The sequence below is a fragment of the Colletotrichum scovillei genome, assembly GCF_011075155.1.
Source record: "Colletotrichum scovillei strain TJNH1 chromosome Unknown Contig00005, whole genome shotgun sequence".
In the NCBI taxonomy this organism is placed as follows: Eukaryota; Fungi; Ascomycota; class Sordariomycetes; order Glomerellales; family Glomerellaceae; genus Colletotrichum; species Colletotrichum scovillei.
The window spans coordinates 584,097-602,982 of NW_023336263.1; the positions used below are offsets into that span (position 1 = coordinate 584,097).

Here is an 18,886-nt window from a genome sequence, read left to right on the forward strand (position 1 = left end):
TGGATGTCGGCGCCTAGTGCCTTGCTACTATCTACAAATACGTAGGAGACCAGAGCATGCCATGGATCCTGGCAAACGACTTCCGCAAACTGGATCCTAACATCTTGGCTCCTGTCTCACTGGTCAAGACTCGTCAGTAAAACGCAGTGCAGTCAACTGGCAGCCCCATCTTGGGGACGCGCGGGACTATCCGCAAGCAGGACGGGATTTGCGGATGCGCCGCATGTGCTCCAGGCAAGGATCATGGTGATCGTAGAAGAATCATTGGCGACGAAGAGAGGGGGGGGCGCTCAACCAGCGGTGGAGGAGAGTCCAGCGAAACTTCTTGAAGCTGTGGATAACGGCTATGCAGCAGCAGACGAATGCAGCATGTGGACATCATGGTGGTTCGGCCATAAGGTGACGAAAGGGGCGGAAAGAGACTCATGCTACGGCGCCGAGACCAATGAAGTTTGAGGACAGGTGGAGGTCTCCCTGACCGAGGAGGATGTTTAATGACCCAGTCGTCCAGGTCCGATTGACAGGATCAAGTTTCGGAATGGAAGTGGCGGTCAGAACGGTTCGACTTTTCGACGTGGAGAGTTGACGATGTGACGCCGTCATGGAAGTTGATATGCTTGCAGAAATGTGACAGACATTAGCCGATGAGCCAGTTATCACAAACAAAAGTACGCACGTAAAACGGCTCGCTCATCACACACCGTAATCCAAAATGACAGACATGACAGCAGATTGAGTTTCGAGTCGGCGACGCGGGTGTGGCAACGCAGCTTGGGCCAGGGGATGCCAGGCGCACCCAGACAGGCGCCAGACTCACGCGAGACTAGCCCGGACGAAATCGCCGGAACCACCGGGGGCGCCGTTACGCTTTGTCTTGCAGCATTTGGGGCTACGCCGCGGCGCTGCATGGCGGCTGTCTTTGTGCCCCTGAGACTTGAGCCAAAATGAACGCCGGGCCCAGACCGAGTGGTCACCGATTCGCAAAGTTGGCCGGATGAGACAAGTCATCTTGTCGATTGCAAGTCTTAGCAGAAGATACCTTGACGCGAATCCCAGTGAGTATCCATAAACACTGGTAACTCCACACGTCCCAACTCTCAAGTACCGGACCCAGAGGGTTGAAGGGGGTCCCAAAATGATATGAGAGGTTTCCACATATCACATTCCCAAAGAGAGGAAAGACGACATCCTCGGCCAATCTAAGACAATGGAATCCAAAAACCACACACCACTCAAGAGCCGATCCCTCTCGCGGGGACCGCCCCGCTGGAGATATTGCCTACCCCGCTTAGGTCTCGAGGGTCTGATGACGAGAACAAGGAAAGACCTCGTTGTCGCATGGGACTAAGTGGCGCTACTGCACCCTTGGCAAGGTCTATCCACCACGACCGAACCTCACAATTGGGTTCACTAGCATGGGAGGGTCGAGAGGATCCCTCCGACGGACTGGTTCGCCCATACGCACGTATGGAACCCGAACCATTAGCTCGGTGTTAGGTCCGGTCCTTTTCCTCTTCCTATTCCTGGCCTTGGAGTAGGGGTTCTCTCTCTGTTACCGGTACTCCTGACGGGCTGTCGGGAAGACGAGAGACTCGGGAAGGCAAAGTAAGACCAGACCAGACGAGACTGGACTGGGCCGACCCAAACCAGAACTTGACCGTTCCATATTCGCTACCACACCTCCCTCCCCTTCGGTTCCCCCTTCCACCCACCGAGATTCGCCGTCGTCCCTAGACTAAGGTGTAACACGTTGTCTGTGCGGACGATGCTAGTCCAAGGTGTGAGGTAAGCCATAAGACCCGACCGTTTTCCCACATCGTCTCATGAGCGGACTTTTCTCCCACTCCCTCACCAAATTTCCCGCTATCCCTCGTGCCCTTACCTTCTCGCTTTCTGCTATTCTTTCGTGGCGGTGGAGGGTGGTGCCCCCTTCTTGAAAGACATCCCTTCATGTTTCACGACATCGGAGGACCCTGCAGATAGGGCACGTTGAAAGTTCACGGCCACCCACGCTAACCAACTATGCCTCTCAAAGTCGCTGTCATCGGTGCCGGACCCGCGGGTCTGGCGACGGCGAGATATCTGAAATGGGCGCACTTGTTCTTCGCGATTGAACCTATCCAGATCCGGGTCTTTGAGGCCGAAGATGATATCGGAGGCACGTTCAAGTATCGAGTGTACGAGGACGCTGAAGTAAGTTTGCCACTACTGAACTCAACCCACTGCCTGTTCCTCAAACCATGCATTGCCATCGGACAGTAAGAAAGGTTTGTTGAAGCTGACAGCAATGGCCATAGCTTGTCTCGTCTAAATACCTGACCGCCTTCTCCGATCACCGCCTGCCCCGAGATGCCGCTGATTATGTCACCCCGGCTGTCTATGTACAGTACCTGAACGAATACTGTGATCGCTTTGAGCTTCGACCTCACATAGAATGCTCATCTAAGGTCACTCGCACGGAAAGGGTAGATGGTGGAGGGCACATCGTCACCGTCACCCGCAAAGATGGCACAACCTTCGACTACAACTGTGATGCTGTTGCCGTCTGCTCCGGACTCAATCTCGAACCCCGTATTCCTGACATTCCGGGGCTGGAAAAGGTCCCCAAGGTCCTTCACTCGTCGCAATTCAAGAGCCGAGACCAACTACGAGATGTCAAAAGCGATAAACCCACCGTCGTCATCGTCGGCACGGGAGAGACTGGTCAAGACCTCGGTCAACTCGCGGCGACGACAGAAACCGTTCAACATGTTGTGATGTGCCACCGAGATGGATTCGTCGTTGCACCCAAGGTAAGAGCCTCGATGATTTGAAACCCTATGTGTGTAAGTTGATGTTGACTCATTGTAGACTGCACCGACACCAATCATGTTCGGGTTCTGGGGCAGGAATAGCAAAGTAAACGATAAACCCGTTGACTGTTCCATCGCTAGTCTCTTCGACACTGCATATGTTCCTCAGAAACTGCAGTCGAGCCAACTGCTTTGGGATTTTTACAACCAACAGATCGACGTTACATTCTCGCTAATTGGTGGGACGCTTGAGGGCTGGGACCAACATGTCGGCGGCATGCGTCGGGAAAGGATGCACATCGATCACTGTATGCCGTCATCCGCACCAACATATCCAGGAACCGGCTAACCAAAGATCGCAGTCTTCCCGGCCAAATCCACCCGTGCTGTGCCATACCTCTCAGCGCCTTGGCGGCCGCCTCTTTCGGCCATGGAGCGGATACGCCGATTCTTCTTCTATATCAAAGAGCTTGACGTCGACACCAAGGGTCGATACATTGACGTTGCTCCTTGGCCCGAGTATGTTGACGACGATGGCGTATTGCACTTCCGCGATACGGGCAGACCGGAGTCGGAGAAAATGAAGCAGATGGTGAAGCCCGATGTCATCCTATTTGCAACTGGCTACACCCGCCGCTTCCCTTTCCTCGATAAGAGCTATGGCACACCCGACACAGCCGATGTACGAGCCATCTACCACAGCAACGATGTATCAGTAGGGTTCATTGGCTTCGTGCGGCCGAATCTGGGTAAGATCTTCCTCCCCGGACGATTCCTCGGAGTATTGCTTCTAACATAGAGTCCTAGGTGCAATCCCCACCCTCGCCGAGATGCAGACCCAATACTGGATCCTTCAACTTCTCAGATCCAAGTACCCCAACATCCCTGGCCTAACAACACCGTCGAAAGGACTTACTTTGGACCCTAACGCTCTCCCCGGCTACGATATCGACTGGAAGCTCCACCCTCGATGTGGCAGAGACCCGTGGGCAGAAAAGCGCGGCGTCGACCACGAGAGCTACGTATACCAGCTGGCCCTCGACATGGGCTCAGCACCACGGTTCAGCTATGTCTACTCTAAGGGTTTCAAGGCGTTGTACACCTGGGCTATGGGTAGCAACTTCAATGCAAAGTTCCGCCTTGTGGGGCCCTGGAAGAACGAGGAGGAGTCGCTGCGCATCATTCGTGGCGAGCTTTACGACATCGTCAAGCGGTCTGGCGGTATGCTATACATGGTCGCCAACACCTTGATACCCTTTTTCTTATTCGGCACGATGAGCATGGCCATTCACACGTGGGAATGGACCAAGAGCTTGTTCCACCCATGGACGCGGAAGGGGGGTCAGATACGCCTTCCGGAGTATTAATAACGACTTAACGACCATTTTCCTTAAAGTTTAGATTTTCGACTTCACAAGACCAGCGACAAGAAAGAATTTCATTTGAGACGAGATAACTCATAGTCGTAATTAGGTATTAGTACACAATCATAAAGAACACGTGCGAAGTTATTGCCACCTCATGCAAGCATGGCACCCATATGACACGTCACACCAACAGTGCACTTATCTCCATGACCTAAACCTCCACAGATTGTGCCTGAGTTCCTGCAATATATACAATGCACCAAGCCTCGATCAGGTCTATCGCCTCAGGAGCCATCGATCGTATGATGTAGATGGGTATCGCGATTCAGGTTGCTTCTCGGGTGTCGTTGAACTCGACGGGAGGTTGGCCAGCTTCTGAATAATTCTCCCATCCAGATTAGGATCGGGACCTCTATAATTGTACACTGACGCGTTGAACTCGGGGACCAGACGAGGCCTGCAGGCGAAGAGCATCTTATAGAGCTGGTTATCTTGCCAGTTTCCGAAGGCCGTCGACAACACCAGGTCGAAGTACCGTCCGAACGGGGCAAATTGGAGGATGTGGTTGTAGACATCGCCATCGCCAGTGTTTTGTACTTCCAGAATGCTGTGTTTGAGCCCATCTAGCTCACGGTAGAGCGTGGTCTTGGGTATCACGAGTCCTGAGGGGTCATGTGCATCGATGCACTCCAGCATCCACTTGAAGACAAGATCGCTCAAGACCTCGTTCGGTCTGATCGTCTTGCTAGACCAAGACCACGCCGGCAGAAGACTCTCGAGTCGCTGCGGCAGCACGCCCTTCACAACCTTGAAACTCTGTCGACAGATATCGTAGTGTGTGCCTGGGAACCAACGCTCTGTGATGCCGTACGACGGTCCGTACTCTGTATCACGGGAAATCAGACACGGCTGGTAAGCGTACAGGCGGTCGTGTAGCGAGACGGCGTGATAGACTTCGGAGACGACGCTTGATACGTGCTGGTCATGCAACTTGGGCCAGTCGGCGCCGACTGCGCCCGCGAACTCTGGGATGCCGCGTTCCCCGACGGAGTCGAAAATTCCCATGAAACGAATCGGCGATTCGACGACGTCTCCATCTCCGATCAACGCCCAGCTGTGCTTCCTTCTAAAGATCCGCGATTGCTCTGACTTTGGCGTGTTGGCTTCTGAAGGACATCGGTAGATGCGATAGACCTCCTGGCAAAGTCGGTGTGTCTTGTCAACGTCAATATCCCCGTTCAGACCGTAAACTGGCTTCACTATCCCGCAATTATTGATCATGCTCGCAACGGAGCGGACGATAAAGGCTCCTTTCGAAACACCAAACATCCATATTTCGGTTTCTTGTGGGGTGTAGCCGTGAACTAGGTACTCGTAGGTATCTATGCATTGCTGCTCGATGTCTTGGACGTTGAGACCGTGGATTACATGGCTTGAAGGCCTTAGTTAGCCATATTCTCTTCAAGAAGATCGCAGTGGAAGGGTCCTCTACTCCATGAAAGTGCTGCCAACGGGCACGCTGTTGACATAATGGGCCTTTCCTGTGGGGTGGAGGTGTGCGAAGTCATCGTCTCTGGGCAGTCCAGATTCTCCCCACACCAAATTTGCCAGCCGCTGTACGTTGGACTCTGAGTTGGCTTCTCGACCAGTCCATACTCCATCAGATAACACTATCAGCGGATTCTTCGCAGGGCCTCGGTATGACATGATGTTGTGGTACGGCGATAGCTCGATATTGTCGAAGGAAGCTGTGCTAAAGTGTTTATGTGTGTGAATGCAGACTGACAGAGGTTAGCAAATTAACAAAAAGGTCGGACCCAGCTACTTTTGTTGCATGCGACCTCGAGGCGGAAGTTGTGGAATGCGTCCTTTTACTTGAACCTCAGGCAATATCACAACAGTTGGATTGGTAGTGTTTTGCATTCCATGGTGGAAATGGCCCCCAAACCTGTTTGGACCGCCACGTGGGGAGCTGGATCAAAATATTGGGCGAAGGCATCAATAAGGAAACACGGCTTTTGTCAATCCTACATATGCTAGTGACAACTCTGATTGAGGTGTAACCTTCGTCTTTACGACTGCCCAGTTGCCTCATTGACAACTTCTGCTGTTACTAAAGGTTGCAGTCAAACAAGAAACAGGGTCTGAAGCCCCAAACACCCAGTCTCAAGACGCTTTGCACAACATCGCCCGCGTCAAGTCGCAAAACCGCCTATATCTAGGAACAGCAATTGAAAAGATCTGACAACTTTTTACTCCCTGCTACGGGTCTTGTTCCACTGTTCTTATACCGCGCAATTAGTCAGATACCGGCAAATCGGAAACTTCAGGCTCAAGCCAGCTGGAAACCCTCGAGGGCCTTTCGGGCTAGTTGAGTGTGTCTCAGTTTCCGTGCTCTGGAATGCCGATCATTTGATCGCAATTTGACAATGGTACTTTCCAGATTTAGCCGAAGATCTTCTCATCTCCCGGGAATAATACCAGTGAATATGCCGCAATCGTTGTCTCCGGTGATATGCACAAGTGCCATCTGCATTAAGATCCACTTCCAAATCCAACTGGACGCAGGCTCATGTTCCTCATTTTCCAAGATTTCGTTCCCAACTATCACGCCAATTCCGAGGAATTGCAACATGTCCATGTGCTTTGTGGCTCGCCAGTAGCCCTGAGAGCTGACCGTGGAATCCATGAGCACTGAACCAGCTGGGTAGACTGTGCGACTCCACGAGGACCCAGTCTGATCCGTTTGCGGATCTTAGTGGATGCTGCAGGCTCATCAGGCACCAGTTATAGGGCGCTTGGTCTAGGGGTATGATTTTCGCTTCGCATTTCACTTCAATCCTCTCGAGGATCTGAATAATTGCGCTTGCTTGTGAAAGGTCGTGGGTTCAATTCCCACAGTGTCCAATGTTTTTGCCGATATCGGACTTTTGACGGCAGTCATCTATACTTTTGAGCTATGGAGGGAAAAACCAAGTGCTCACTCATCGTGAGACGTAATATGGCCTTGCTTGGCATGTCTCATTCGAGATAGCGCAGTCGGATTGCATTTGCCTAAGAGTTATTCTTAACTTTGGCAAGTCTATATAAACTAAAGTACGGTGGGTAGTGAGTCTTCAGCGTTACTAATCGTTTGGCAAAACTCGTTCGCTTGCTGTTCAGCCTGGCTGGCCCTTTGTCGGTCACAAGTGAAGTCGTGTTTTATGCTGCATTTTATTGAGACTAAGTGAAATCTATCAAAGAGAGACCGTACCGATATAACTCACCTGCTATGTTGTAACACTGAAGTACTCTGCTCGGGAAACAACGTTGCCCGCTCTTATCCAGGCTGTCTAATGACGACATCTGTCGTTCAGACTCTCATCGCTGTTTAGGTGTGCTAACCTTGGACATGGGTTTGGACTGTTTGGGGTCTAGCCAGTTGTTGCCTGCAGACAGAGGCCGCCTATCACTCGTCTCAGCTCTGCCTCAACCTGCATGTCAGCACGACTTTCTACAATTTAACACGTTATCGATCGCCTACAGGTGTATGCTAGGAGTTGTGGCTGAGCAAATAGTATTGGCGAGGCGCAGCGTGAGGCACACCTACGTGATATGTCATGGAAACGCTGTCAGTCCTTCTTCTCACAAGACGTTTCGCGAACACTCTCTGTTCTCTCATCTCCATATTCAATGAGCCATGGCCGATCCACTTTCAATCACAACTGCTTGTATCACATTGATTGGCGCAATTGGGAAGACGACACAGGCTGTGACGAATTTTGTCCGAACGTGTCGCGATGCGCGCGAAGATCTCGCCGCTGTCAGCAGAGAACTGTCCGATCTGCGCATAGTGCTCGAACTTCTCATCGACGATACCGCAACCAAGGCCTCCTTGCCCGCTGCCTTCGAAAAACACGTATTAGCCCTTGTTGGGAACTGTTTGGGTGTGACAACGGAGATCGCGGGGGAGCTCGGGAATCACGATGGCCAAACTGGGCCAGCACGGTGGGCGATGGGAGGCAAGGAGACTGTGAATCAGCTGAAAACGATGCTCGAGATGCATAAGGGCTCGTTGAACTTGGCTCTTGAGTTGGCAAACCTGTAGGCGACTTTACGGCAACTTCCATGCTATTATCGAGGTTGGTGTTAACCATTCACAGTGTATCTTCAAAAGCGATCAAGGATGACACCGTCGTCATTCGCAACGATGCAGGCCTCATCAAAGAAGACACAACGAACCTTTTGCGACAAGTCTCCGATGTCACCTTGCAAATAGCGAGGATTCGCAAAGCTGTGGGTGCCAATGGGCAGATCAAAGTCGCCAACAGCGATACCATTGACCTCTGGCTGGAATCCCTCACATCCTATGCTGAAAGCGTTTGTGGCGATTTGCTACAGGATTTGCCGCAAAATGCCAATGATCGGATGTTGCTTCCAGAGACTGAATTAGTAGGCAGTGGAATCGTCATACACAACGATACCATCGGAGACATTGAGCCGATGAAAGTTAACAGGATACACCAACTCACGTACAGCAACAGCATACACTACATCAGATCAAAGGGGAGTCATCTCATAGGTGTAGATGGAGTTTCCAACGTAATCATATGGGATATACAGACCGGAAAGCAGTTGGGCACTCTGGACACCAAAAAGTCCCATTCGTGGGATATCTACAAAGTCAAAACAGCATCCATCTGTGGTCATGATTCAGAATACATCATACTTCATCAGCATAAAGTAGGCGGCTCTCTGTGGGATTGGAAGAAGGGCAAGCGAGTTCTGGACGTGTACCAGACCTACCAGGACTGGATCACGCTCCACCCGGTGCATCTTGACGGGAAAAGACTTGTCGTGTTCTGGCATGACAAACACTCTATATGGAAGTCAGAAAAGCCAAAGTGGAAGCACGAAAAGCTGGCAGAGATTCCTGGGCCAGCAGAAATCAGCCGGATTGGAATATGGGGTAACGTCGCCGTCGCGCTGCTAAAGGATGGCAACGCAATCTGCTTGGAGACATTGACGGGCTCAGTCAAGGCCAAGAACTCGATCCTTCGACTTGGACAGGAAGATAAGTGCGACAATCTGGCGATCGGCCTCATCCTTATTCGGCAACCGGACAGTGGACATCGTGTCTTGTTCTGGATCCCAGATGTGCCCAATGGGTCTATCATGGTTATTGCTTGGGACATCGAGAAAGACAGGGTTACTCACTCTGAATATGGAGGTTACGTGAAACAAGAACACGAGCAAGGGAAGCCCAAAGGTTTCTGGCCCACGGCGTTTTTTGATCGTGGTGCGTTGATGACACATGGAGAAGGTATTGACTTTTTCAACTTCGCTACGGGAAGCAGACGGCGATATCATAATCCATTCCCACACAAGCAAGAACTGGAGGTAGAGAAGGAAGTGTGGTATGGTTTATTCGGCCGCAAGCACCTCAAGGTTCCTATCAACTTGGGACGGCAAGCCACCGTCAGTCAGTTCGAAGGAAAGTACCGAATTGCCGTCAGGGCTCCTAGGGGAGGTGTAGAGGTGTGGGAATGGGAACTCGACGAGATTTCCCTCGAACAACAACGCGGACAGACGGATACAACAACAAGATCGATCGGCAGTTCGACATTGACAGCTGGTTCATAATCTTTCGTGGACTTTGAGATGCAAGTTTGGAGTCTCGGACTTTCCGTACATCAAGTAGGCAAGAAACATTGTGGCTTATATTATGCCAAGAGGAGGAGTCATAACATCTTATCGACCACCATAATCCCAAGTAAACCGCAGAGAACAGTAAAATGTCATGAAGATTAAGCCCTCTTTGATGATGGGACGCCAGCCAAGTCACGAAGATGAAATTGTGGAAAAATCTCCGTGCAAAGGGTGGAGTCTATGAGAGCTACCGGTGGATCACAACTCCATCATCACATCCGATATGGTGTAGTGGCCAACATGATGCCCTCTCATCTCTTTGAGAGGTTAGGCATAGCCCCGAGTTCGATTCTCGGTTTCGGAAAGCTTAGACCCATTATTTTTGCCGGCCGTGACTGTATGGAAGCTTTTGAGGCCTCAGTATATTTTTGACGCATGTTACATGTAAACATGACTCACTCGATGGCCCTTATTTTGAGGCTGGAGTTATCCAATATTTGTTTTTGCTAATCTTTCCATGGTCTCGCTTCTTCCCCTTATCGTCTCTTTCATCCACTTCACATATCGTGAGATACTTGTCATTGACAACACCTGATTAGGCCGGACCAGTCTGAAAACAGCGTAGATGTGTCTGTGAACTTGCTCTAACTACAGATAATGGGAACTGCGAGAAACTGCGTTGATGAAAAGCAGGCTTTATTAGATGAATGCTTTGGAAGTGAGAAGAGTAAAGCCAATTGACAGTGTAGCCACTGATCTTCATTTGTAATGTTGGAAGCGCCGCTGGTATCTAGAAGTATATGACGAGGTGCCGTTTTTGGTCCCCCCTTTACCCTGCAACTCAACAGCATCGATGATGTAGTTGGCGCTCAGAAAGTCAGCATCTCCTTCCCCAATCACCCCAATCACAAGTGTGTTTCGCCCCGTCTTGAGCTCACTCGCAGGTACTTCCCAAGTATACACGTCGCCGAATCCTCGATAGGCACCACGGGTTACGCCGCGAGAGTCGATGAGTATCTGAGAGTTGTGTTAGAATATGAGCATGCCCAAATGGCATCTGGAAGGGATTGCTTTGATGATAATTTACCGGGGCCCCTGGATCCGCTCCTTCCCACTCATTGATCTTGACTCTAGGTCTGCCGCCTTTGAATGAAAGCGTTGTTCCGACACGAAGAACGACGCCTTCTAGTTGGTCGGAGGCCAGGTCGAAGTTGACGGTGGCATTACCTCCAATCTTGGAGAACAAGGCCATGGGAAAGTCTTTGCTCTGGTATGAGCCAACAGTGAAATCGCCTCCCCAACTCTCCATACGAGCATCCGAGGGGTGCATTCTTTGAATCTTATCGCCGTTCTTCAATTCAAAGGGTTGCCCATCAAACTCGCCAATCCGCCAAATGACTGACGGCTCGGCCTCGGTTGCCACGATATCCTGCGTGGCTTTTTCGCCTGCCGTGATCGTCACACTGGTATTGGCGACAGGAAACTCGTTCCGGTATAGCCTCGTCGTGTATGTCCCGGGTTTCATCAGTGGAGAGGTAAACTTTCCCCTGGTGGCCTTTGTCCAGTACTGCGCGTTCTGGTTGGACCAGTGTACCACAGCTTCGGTACTGCCTTTCATTCCCGTTGCCGTGCCTGAGACACTTCCACGCCCGTTATCAGGCACGTAGCCGTCTATGTTCAACGAGTCGAAGAAGCTCATGTCAACGTCCGCTGACGGCGGCTGAGTGCTGCTTCTGCGTGACTTGTCAACATGATCCTAGGGCAGGTTGTGGAGGCGGAGAACGCTTACGTGAAGCGCATTGCGTAGGGCCCAAGAAGCCCGAATCGCCAAGGCTCGGTCCTCACATGGCCGCTGTTCATGTACCAGTAGAGCTCTTGATCGCCGGTGCTTTGCGAATTGATGTCCCTCATGAAAGGGCCGCCGGCAGAGTGCTCGTAGGCATTGCCAGGCATGATCATCCACACCCCGACGTTCTGTAATCGTTAATCTCACTTAACCCGCGACCGCTTTCTTTCTGACTTACATCGCCGGTCACGCCGTGGACCTGGTCGTCAATGAAACGGTCAGATGTGTACATCTTGCATCTAGTAGTGCCATCTGGACACTTGAAGGTATCCTTGCCTTCAAATGCTACGCATCCGTCGAGATCGGCAACGTCGCCGTGCACTCCAGTCGGTACCTGTTTGCGCTGGAGCCGGGCAAGCCAGCGCAACTCACCAGGAGTGATCTCACCCGTGATATGAGTCGCCATGTAGATGGTTGGATCGCCTGGCTTAGCAACATAATAATGTGTCAAGGGTTGTGAGCCGGCCTTGACGGTGATCTTGGCGTGCCCGCTGATAGTATCGGCTGTGACCGTTGAAGTTCCTAGACCGGAGTTGATCTGTGACATCTTGCTTGTGCTTTGAAACTGAACACCGTTATAGAGCAGACTGGTGATATCGCCATTTGTGCTTAGATTTCTTGTCAGCTTCCCTTCACTCATTTCAAGTGTAGTTTGGTTGATTTTCTATCTCCCGTACCGATTAACTTCGAATACTAGTCCGCCATTGGTGTCGATCGTGTAACTGGTGTCTGATGTCGTCAGGCCAAAGTCGCCAGATACCGTACCCAAAAGCCCAGATGCGCAAGCGAGAAAGCTGAGGATGTACATCCTGACGTCAACTGCATTTAGGTGCTGACAGAAAATGGCGTGAAGGATTCGATCATACTTCCCGAGCGCGGCAATATTGCCTATAAAGCTTTTGACCTCAAGAACCCCTCAGCCGTAATGATCAAGCGGTCTGCCACGCACTTCACCCCCGCCATCTTGGGACGGCCGGGCGAACATGGCAACGAGTCTTCTTCCAGTTCGTTGTAGATTACCCCCAAAAGCTTGTTCCAAGAACTGTGGAATAGAGTTATGGAGGTTGCGTGTTCCTGCACTGACCAGTTCCCCTCATCATCGTCGTGCCCAAGTCAGGCTCATGACAAGCCCATCCCGACTGCGTTCCAGCAGGTGGCCTGCGATGCGATTGGTGCGAGTTTTCGGTCCCTGAGAGTGTTTTACTATGTCAATATGTTCGCGACGGCACTCGAGAGTCAAGCATTCGGCAACGCGGCAAACATGAGTTCACCTTAGTTTGAGTCTAACGAAGCATATTGCGTTCGTAGTTATCACGACTGAACTACTTTACTCGAAACATATGGACCGACTTGATTGGATTCGGAATTTGCTTTCAGTAGGCTATGCTTAGGCCTGAATCATAGAAAAGCCTCATGATGAGACTTGTATTCGTGGTAAGTAACCTCATTCACATGGGTGCTCAGACTTGATTGGGTTGGGTTTCTTGACGGGCTATCCTGCGCCGTAAAGACTCTTGCCAGAAGTTTACTTTCATAGGTAGAGAGTCATATTTCTCAAGTAAATTCCACAGCTTCGTGAGAGAGGCATGCATCATTCAAGTGAATTGTCATTTTCATGGAATTGCTCAGCGGTGAGGGAAGGGAAGGAGCCGCAGACCTCGCGCCTGCCACCGTCGCGGGTGGGTCAATCGCGTAAAGTGCGGTAATGCATGGCAGGGATACGTACCGCCTCCCACAGGGTGACAGGGCTCAGCTGCGCTTAGTCATTCAGAGCTCCACCAAGATTTCAGGACAGCTTCGCGACTCCTTTTCCACTTGTCAGTGCTTTCAAGGGCACGAGAATCGTCATCTCTTCGCCAGCTTTCCAGTCACTCCTTTCAGCCACGATTGCTTCCGCGCAAAGACAACAGCCTCGAATCACATCCCAAACCACCAATAACATCGAGATTCCACCACCCGCAAACATGACCCGCGCTCAGCAGACCATCTCTCTTGCGCTCCTCGTGAGCTCGGTGCGACCCCTCCCTCCCTTGTGTCCAGAGCCATCCCACATCTATGAGGCATCTGCTAACCGTCAATCTGCTTTTTGTAGCTCTACCTCGCACTATTCCTCCAGCTCATCCCGATTCCCGCCAAGATTCAGAACGATGTTGTCCCCGTTGTACGTAACCGCGAGCACACTCTCGAAAGCAACCCTGCAACCCGATTCAACCTTGCTAACCTGTACCCGTGCGCACAGCTGCCCTTCTGGGCCCTGATCTCCTTCGGCTCCTACCTCCTCGCAAAGCTCGGATACAATGTCATGACCTTCAACGATGTGCCCGAGGCGCACAAGGAGCTCATGGCCGAGATTGAGGAGGCCGTCGTCGACCTGCGGAAGCTTGGTGTCGATGTGGACTAAGGAAATGATGACATCTCAAGAGACCCACGACTCGATGCGAAAGCCGACCAGATAACATTGTAGGATACCTGGGGGATATAGCCTGGTACTTCTCAATGAACATGGCGTGTCGACCTCTGCAGTATCTCGTTCATGACGTTCACGCTCACCCGAGACTTGTACAATACGACTATCCCTGCCACGTATGCGATTCGAGGAGGTGACTAGAGAGGCGACAAAGCTCGGTACAAGTACATGATATTGCGAGCTTCATAGCTGCGTAGAGTCCAGGGTCCTGCGAATGTCAAGTTTTCATGACTGTAGACCGGCTTAAGTAATAGCTATCAGTACCTGATGGACTCTTGATTATCGCATTCGTGTGACCCATCAGTCGGCTTGCAAATTGCTCAGGATAACTCGATGTCAAACCTAAATTTCAACTTGGCGAACACCCCAACGCCGCGACACGACTGTCATTGTCACAAGCTAGTCATTGTGATGAGCTCTATGCCTACGACAATTGTTTCTAGCGGCACTCTAGACTCGAGTGGGGGTAATCACGCGAACAGATCGAGGAGCCTGTGACCATTGCAGCATCTTTTCCTTGTTGCAATTGAAAAGAGTTTGTTAAACAAGATCCTTGCTCGCCGTTGATCTCGCCAAAGTGCCTGTCCGCCGGTGCAAGAAGTGCCCATGAACACCTGCTACCTAACGGCGGTATCTCTCTGGGCTAGCACGGCTGCTGTGTTTGTCTCTGCCCCGTTTTCGACAACCGATATCTTTCAGCTATACACGAGGCACCTTATCGAATCAAGATGATAAGCTGGATGAAAAACTGCTTGTACCTTGGGACGTGTTGTGATGCCCGCCAGAGGACTGAACATGGACTAGAACTCGGCAAGCTGCAGGACTTCCTTCCAGTCCGGAACTATTCACTATCATCTTGATCATAAACGGACAATTCGATACCATTTCGAATGTCAGCTAACTCAAGCCTCTTTTCGGTGTACCGACTGAGTGCTGACATGCTCTGGACAAGAGCAAGCGCTAGAGCTAGGGGTCTACATCTCATTCATGAACCCAAATAGACGCTCTCCAGTCGTCTATTAGGCCTGATTTGGAGATGAGCCTGAAGCACATTGACACCCTTCGTCTGCTCAATCCCACTTTCTAGTCTATTTCCATGCGCTCATTAGTTCATTTTCGTCAATTGTTGTCAAATGCTTTGATACATGCGGCGGGGTTCGGAGGGGTAGCATGACGCAAATTGACCCCTGAGAGCAACATCGGGCCAGAACTTAAGCTTCCCGACTGCTCCACTCACCGATAAAGCTCCCAGCATAATCTTGCCGTTAATGACTGACTGATCATCCAGCGACGGACCCTCAGGCGGGGTGGCACGCTGGCAACGTTGGTCAAGCAGGGCGTCCGGCCGGTGACCGGAGGTCGGAGGAGTTTGCCGGCTAAAGACGGCGTGTTGCCGACAGCTTGAGCCATCTGCTTTCGCACAGCTGAGAAGTGAAGCATCATAGCAATCCGAGTGTCTCCAACAGCCCGTTAACCGACCATCATCACCCTTCGCGAAAACACCGTCATCATGCCCGAGCCGCCCTACCCCCTGCACCCCTCGGTCGTCGACCGCATCAACCCCGAGTACAAGGACTTTTACAACAAGTTCGTCTTTGACAAGCAAGTCGTTCACCACCAGCCCATCTCCGCGTCTCGTGCGAGCGGCACTCTAATTCCCGGCGCCGGCCCTAAGCTCGAGGTCGCCAGCTCAGAGGATTTCACCATTCCGAGGAAAGAAACGAGTGGACCTGACATTCTCCTGCGAGCTTTCACGCCCTTGAGAGAGAGACCGGCCAAGGGATGGCCACTATGCTTTTGGTTCCACGGCGGCGGTTGGGTCTTGGGCAACATTGACACGGAGAATGTCATCGCCACGCATCTCTGCAACCGGGCGAAATGCGTCGTTATCTGCGTAGACTATAGGTGAGTAGAGTACCATAGCACAGGACGACGCAGTTCCTGGAGTCTTAGTCCCAAGAGAGCCTACTGACCTTCACTTTCAGACTGGCACCGGAGAATCCCTTCCCTGCAGCCGTCGACGACTGCTGGGAGTCCGTCCTCTGGGCCATCTCCACAACTGGCACGGAGAAGCTCAACCTCGACATCTCGCGTATTGCAATCGGAGGCTCATCAGCAGGCGCAAACCTCACAGCCATCATCTGCCAGCGCGCAACGAAGCGCCCAGACTTCCCGACCGTGGCAACACAGCTGCTCTCCGTGCCGGTCGCAGACAACACCGCCACAGTGGACTCGACGAAACCAGAGCACGCATCGTGGAAGGAAAACGAGTTCACGCCCGCGTTGCCGGCGGAGAAAATGATGTGGTACCGTTACCATTACCTCCCCGATAAGGAAACTTGGGCGCACCCTGAGGCGAGCCCGCTTCTGTGGGAGGGCGAATGGTCCAAGTTGCCTCCTGCTGTTGTGGTTGTTGGTGAGCTTGATGTTTTACGAAGTGAGGGTGAGGCTATTGGGAAGAAGCTTCAGGATGCGGGTGTGAAGACGGATGTGCACATCATGAAGGGGCAGCCGCATCCGTTCATTGCTATGGATGAGGCTTTGGAAGATGGTAGGAGGGCCATCACGTACTTTTGCGACAAGCTTATAGAGCTGTTGTGAGGGAAGGCTCTCGAAATATCAGTCAGATCAAATGAGACTCAATGGAGAGACGTTAATTTCATCTCTAATCTGAGTCATACCAGTCTTCTTAACGCAAGGACTGGCTGCTGAGTGTTAAGGCAATGGACTCACTGTGATTGATCCCCCGGCACCGTGGATGCCGAGTGTATGCTTACCAACGGCTCATTGACTTTTCATCCCACCCATCGTTTTCTTATCATCTTTCTGGAGTTCTTGGAGACATTCATATTCAATAGGATTTATTTTAATCTACAGAACAGCTATGCACTCAATTTCCACATCGACGTTCAGTGGAAGGGTCTTGACCGCCACGCAACTTTGCCATGCCAGTCAGCATTCTCGATGGGATCGACGAAGGCACCACACTCACGTTCTAGAAGGCTTGATGTCGCCCCAATAAGTGCAATAAACTTCATTCATCGCAGCAAAGTCATCCATGTCCGAGAGGAAGACGTTCACCTTGACCACCTTGTCAATCGTGGTACCGGCGCCTTCCAGTACCGCGGTCAGGTTCTTGATGCATTGATGCTGAAGTTTCCAGTTAGCGACGAGCGACATGGGTGTTCAGTTGAGATGGCATCATAGGGTTGCAGATCTGGGAGTGTTGGATGCACATACCGTGTGTGCCTGAACGTCACCGTCAATGATTTTCATGGTCACCGGGTCCATGGGAACGGCGCCGGAGCAGAAGACCATGCCATTGGCAATAATGGCTTGGCTGTAGATGCCGGGCAGGGGCTTAGGGGCCTTATCTGTGAGAACGGGGGTCTTTGAGGAGGACATGGTGATCGGTAAGTCCATGCAAGTATTCTGTGCTGGAGTATCTTGAGTACGGTTCTAAATAGTGTGTTTCTACATGAGCGCAAAAGTTTGATCTCACTGCCTCTCCGTCGACCAACTCGCAATTTAGATATCATCATGAAAGCTACTAGTCATTCGCAAACCCCATCGATAATCCATCGCACTCATCGTGAGCGTCGTCTTCTTTGTGATAGGGGTACCCGTCGAAGTCTCCGTTCTCGGATGAGCTGGAACTGCCCGCGGAGAGTTGCGAGGGATCGTCCTATCAACCCCGCAATCCTGAGGTGAGCGGGATTGCAACGTTTCAACACCCCGGATAGCTCATCCTTATCTTCTCTAAGCATTCACTTGTGGGTCACTTCGGAATCGTATTTCTGTCCCTGAATCTCGGGTTTTGTCTCGAATTCGGCCGTCACTCCATTGAGTTACTATTACGAGATGCTCGCGCCTTGAAAGGTGTTGAGCAGGAGTTGTACCCCCACGGACCGCTCATCACCAGCCTTCGTCTTAAGGGCCAGAGGCTGCTTGCACGGCTCTTCAGCTCTCGTCGGCTCGCCCCACTATGATGGAGTCACTGCAAGCTTTGTGGATTGCGGGGTGCATATTGATGAATGGGCTGCTATGCCATAGGCCATCGGCATCCATCCTTATCAAGCCGTACACCTCAATGCAGATATGGCATGTTTGCTCTCAATCGCACTCTTGAGTAAAGACTTACTAGCAAGAGGTCCAGCAAAGGATACGGATAGGCCAAGCCATGAGCAGTCATTGAAAGCATCCTGACGTGGGAGCTGAAGGAGAGGAGTAACAGTTGACATCAAGCCCTAGAGACCTCCCGTGCGTGGTACCAGTCCTGGAAACTAGCGTACGTCCACAGTAGGGCGTTCGACTTTGGACCTCTGAGGTCGTTGCTTCTGTGGGCTCTATCGTAACGCGATTCGTGTGGAGATACAAATTCCCGTCGCAACCCCTCGCCGGCCGTGAGCTGACATGGCAGCTAGAACTCATCCAGACGAACAGTTCCTCGCTGACGGATGGCTGAGATGGGATAACCGAAGAGAGCAGGAGAGTGCGCGTGGTTGTATGACCCCACTTAGAGTATCACTCTTATCTCTGGCCGCCAACGAGCTTGTCTCTCATCTTTACGAACCAGCAACAAGGATGCTAGATGACCGGGATAAGAGATACGTCAATCAGGAAAAAGATATGCTGGATCAGCGAATGCTACTCCAACACACTCCATCCGAAGCTTATGTATGTCGTATGTGTCTACTAAGGCACGGACAGCAATGTCCCAGTCGGGGTAACTGTAGCCTTGCTTTTTTCTCCCTCTCCCTCGCGGGTTGCACCACTTGAGTCTCCC

The 18,886-nt window shown here is 51.6% G+C and overlaps 7 protein-coding genes across 7 annotated transcripts; 4 read left to right on the forward strand and 3 right to left on the reverse strand.

Moving 5' to 3' along the window:
• Window positions 1-1,396: 1,396 nt before the first annotated feature.
• Window positions 1,397-4,218, forward strand: HER10_EVM0011914 (dimethylaniline monooxygenase). The gene is made up of 5 exons (XM_035481326.1): window positions 1,397-2,193; window positions 2,298-2,792; window positions 2,851-3,100; window positions 3,155-3,541; window positions 3,600-4,218. Exons 1-5 carry the CDS (start codon window positions 2,023-2,025, stop codon window positions 4,157-4,159), a joined length of 1,863 nt encoding a protein of 620 aa, XP_035334452.1. The 5' UTR covers window positions 1,397-2,022; the 3' UTR covers window positions 4,160-4,218.
• A 217-nt stretch (window positions 4,219-4,435) lies between these two features.
• Window positions 4,436-5,866, reverse strand: HER10_EVM0002537 (uncharacterized protein; the record flags this gene model as incomplete). The annotated part of the gene is made up of 2 exons (XM_035472243.1): window positions 4,436-5,591; window positions 5,652-5,866. 2 exons carry the CDS (start codon window positions 5,864-5,866, stop codon window positions 4,436-4,438), a joined length of 1,371 nt encoding a protein of 456 aa, XP_035333793.1.
• A 1,972-nt stretch (window positions 5,867-7,838) lies between these two features.
• Window positions 7,839-9,781, forward strand: HER10_EVM0003630 (uncharacterized protein; the record flags this gene model as incomplete). The annotated part of the gene is made up of 2 exons (XM_035473297.1): window positions 7,839-8,242; window positions 8,302-9,781. The coding sequence occupies 2 exons, from the start codon at window positions 7,839-7,841 to the stop codon at window positions 9,779-9,781; spliced, it is 1,884 nt and encodes a 627-aa protein (XP_035333863.1).
• A 765-nt stretch (window positions 9,782-10,546) lies between these two features.
• HER10_EVM0002288 (rhamnogalacturonase B) lies at window positions 10,547-12,441 on the reverse strand (the record flags this gene model as incomplete). Its single annotated transcript, XM_035472005.1, has 6 exons — window positions 10,547-10,804; window positions 10,875-11,517; window positions 11,577-11,761; window positions 11,812-11,865; window positions 11,923-12,241; window positions 12,311-12,441. The coding sequence occupies 6 exons, from the start codon at window positions 12,439-12,441 to the stop codon at window positions 10,547-10,549; spliced, it is 1,590 nt and encodes a 529-aa protein (XP_035333782.1).
• A 1,023-nt stretch (window positions 12,442-13,464) lies between these two features.
• Window positions 13,465-14,469, forward strand: HER10_EVM0004584 (dolichol-phosphate mannosyltransferase subunit 3). The gene is made up of 3 exons (XM_035474220.1): window positions 13,465-13,645; window positions 13,726-13,794; window positions 13,873-14,469. The coding sequence occupies exons 1-3, from the start codon at window positions 13,598-13,600 to the stop codon at window positions 14,032-14,034; spliced, it is 279 nt and encodes a 92-aa protein (XP_035333931.1). The 5' UTR covers window positions 13,465-13,597; the 3' UTR covers window positions 14,035-14,469.
• Window positions 14,470-15,147: 678 nt separating this feature from the next.
• HER10_EVM0000691 (uncharacterized protein) lies at window positions 15,148-16,701 on the forward strand (the record flags this gene model as incomplete). Its single annotated transcript, XM_035470461.1, has 2 exons — window positions 15,148-16,005; window positions 16,086-16,701. Exons 1-2 carry the CDS (start codon window positions 15,611-15,613, stop codon window positions 16,699-16,701), a joined length of 1,011 nt encoding a protein of 336 aa, XP_035333665.1. The 5' UTR covers window positions 15,148-15,610.
• Window positions 16,702-16,971: 270 nt separating this feature from the next.
• Window positions 16,972-17,505, reverse strand: HER10_EVM0010936 (endoribonuclease L-PSP; the record flags this gene model as incomplete). Its single annotated transcript, XM_035480380.1, has 3 exons — window positions 16,972-17,038; window positions 17,093-17,250; window positions 17,341-17,505. 3 exons carry the CDS (start codon window positions 17,503-17,505, stop codon window positions 16,972-16,974), a joined length of 390 nt encoding a protein of 129 aa, XP_035334379.1.
• Window positions 17,506-18,886: the final 1,381 nt, after the last annotated feature.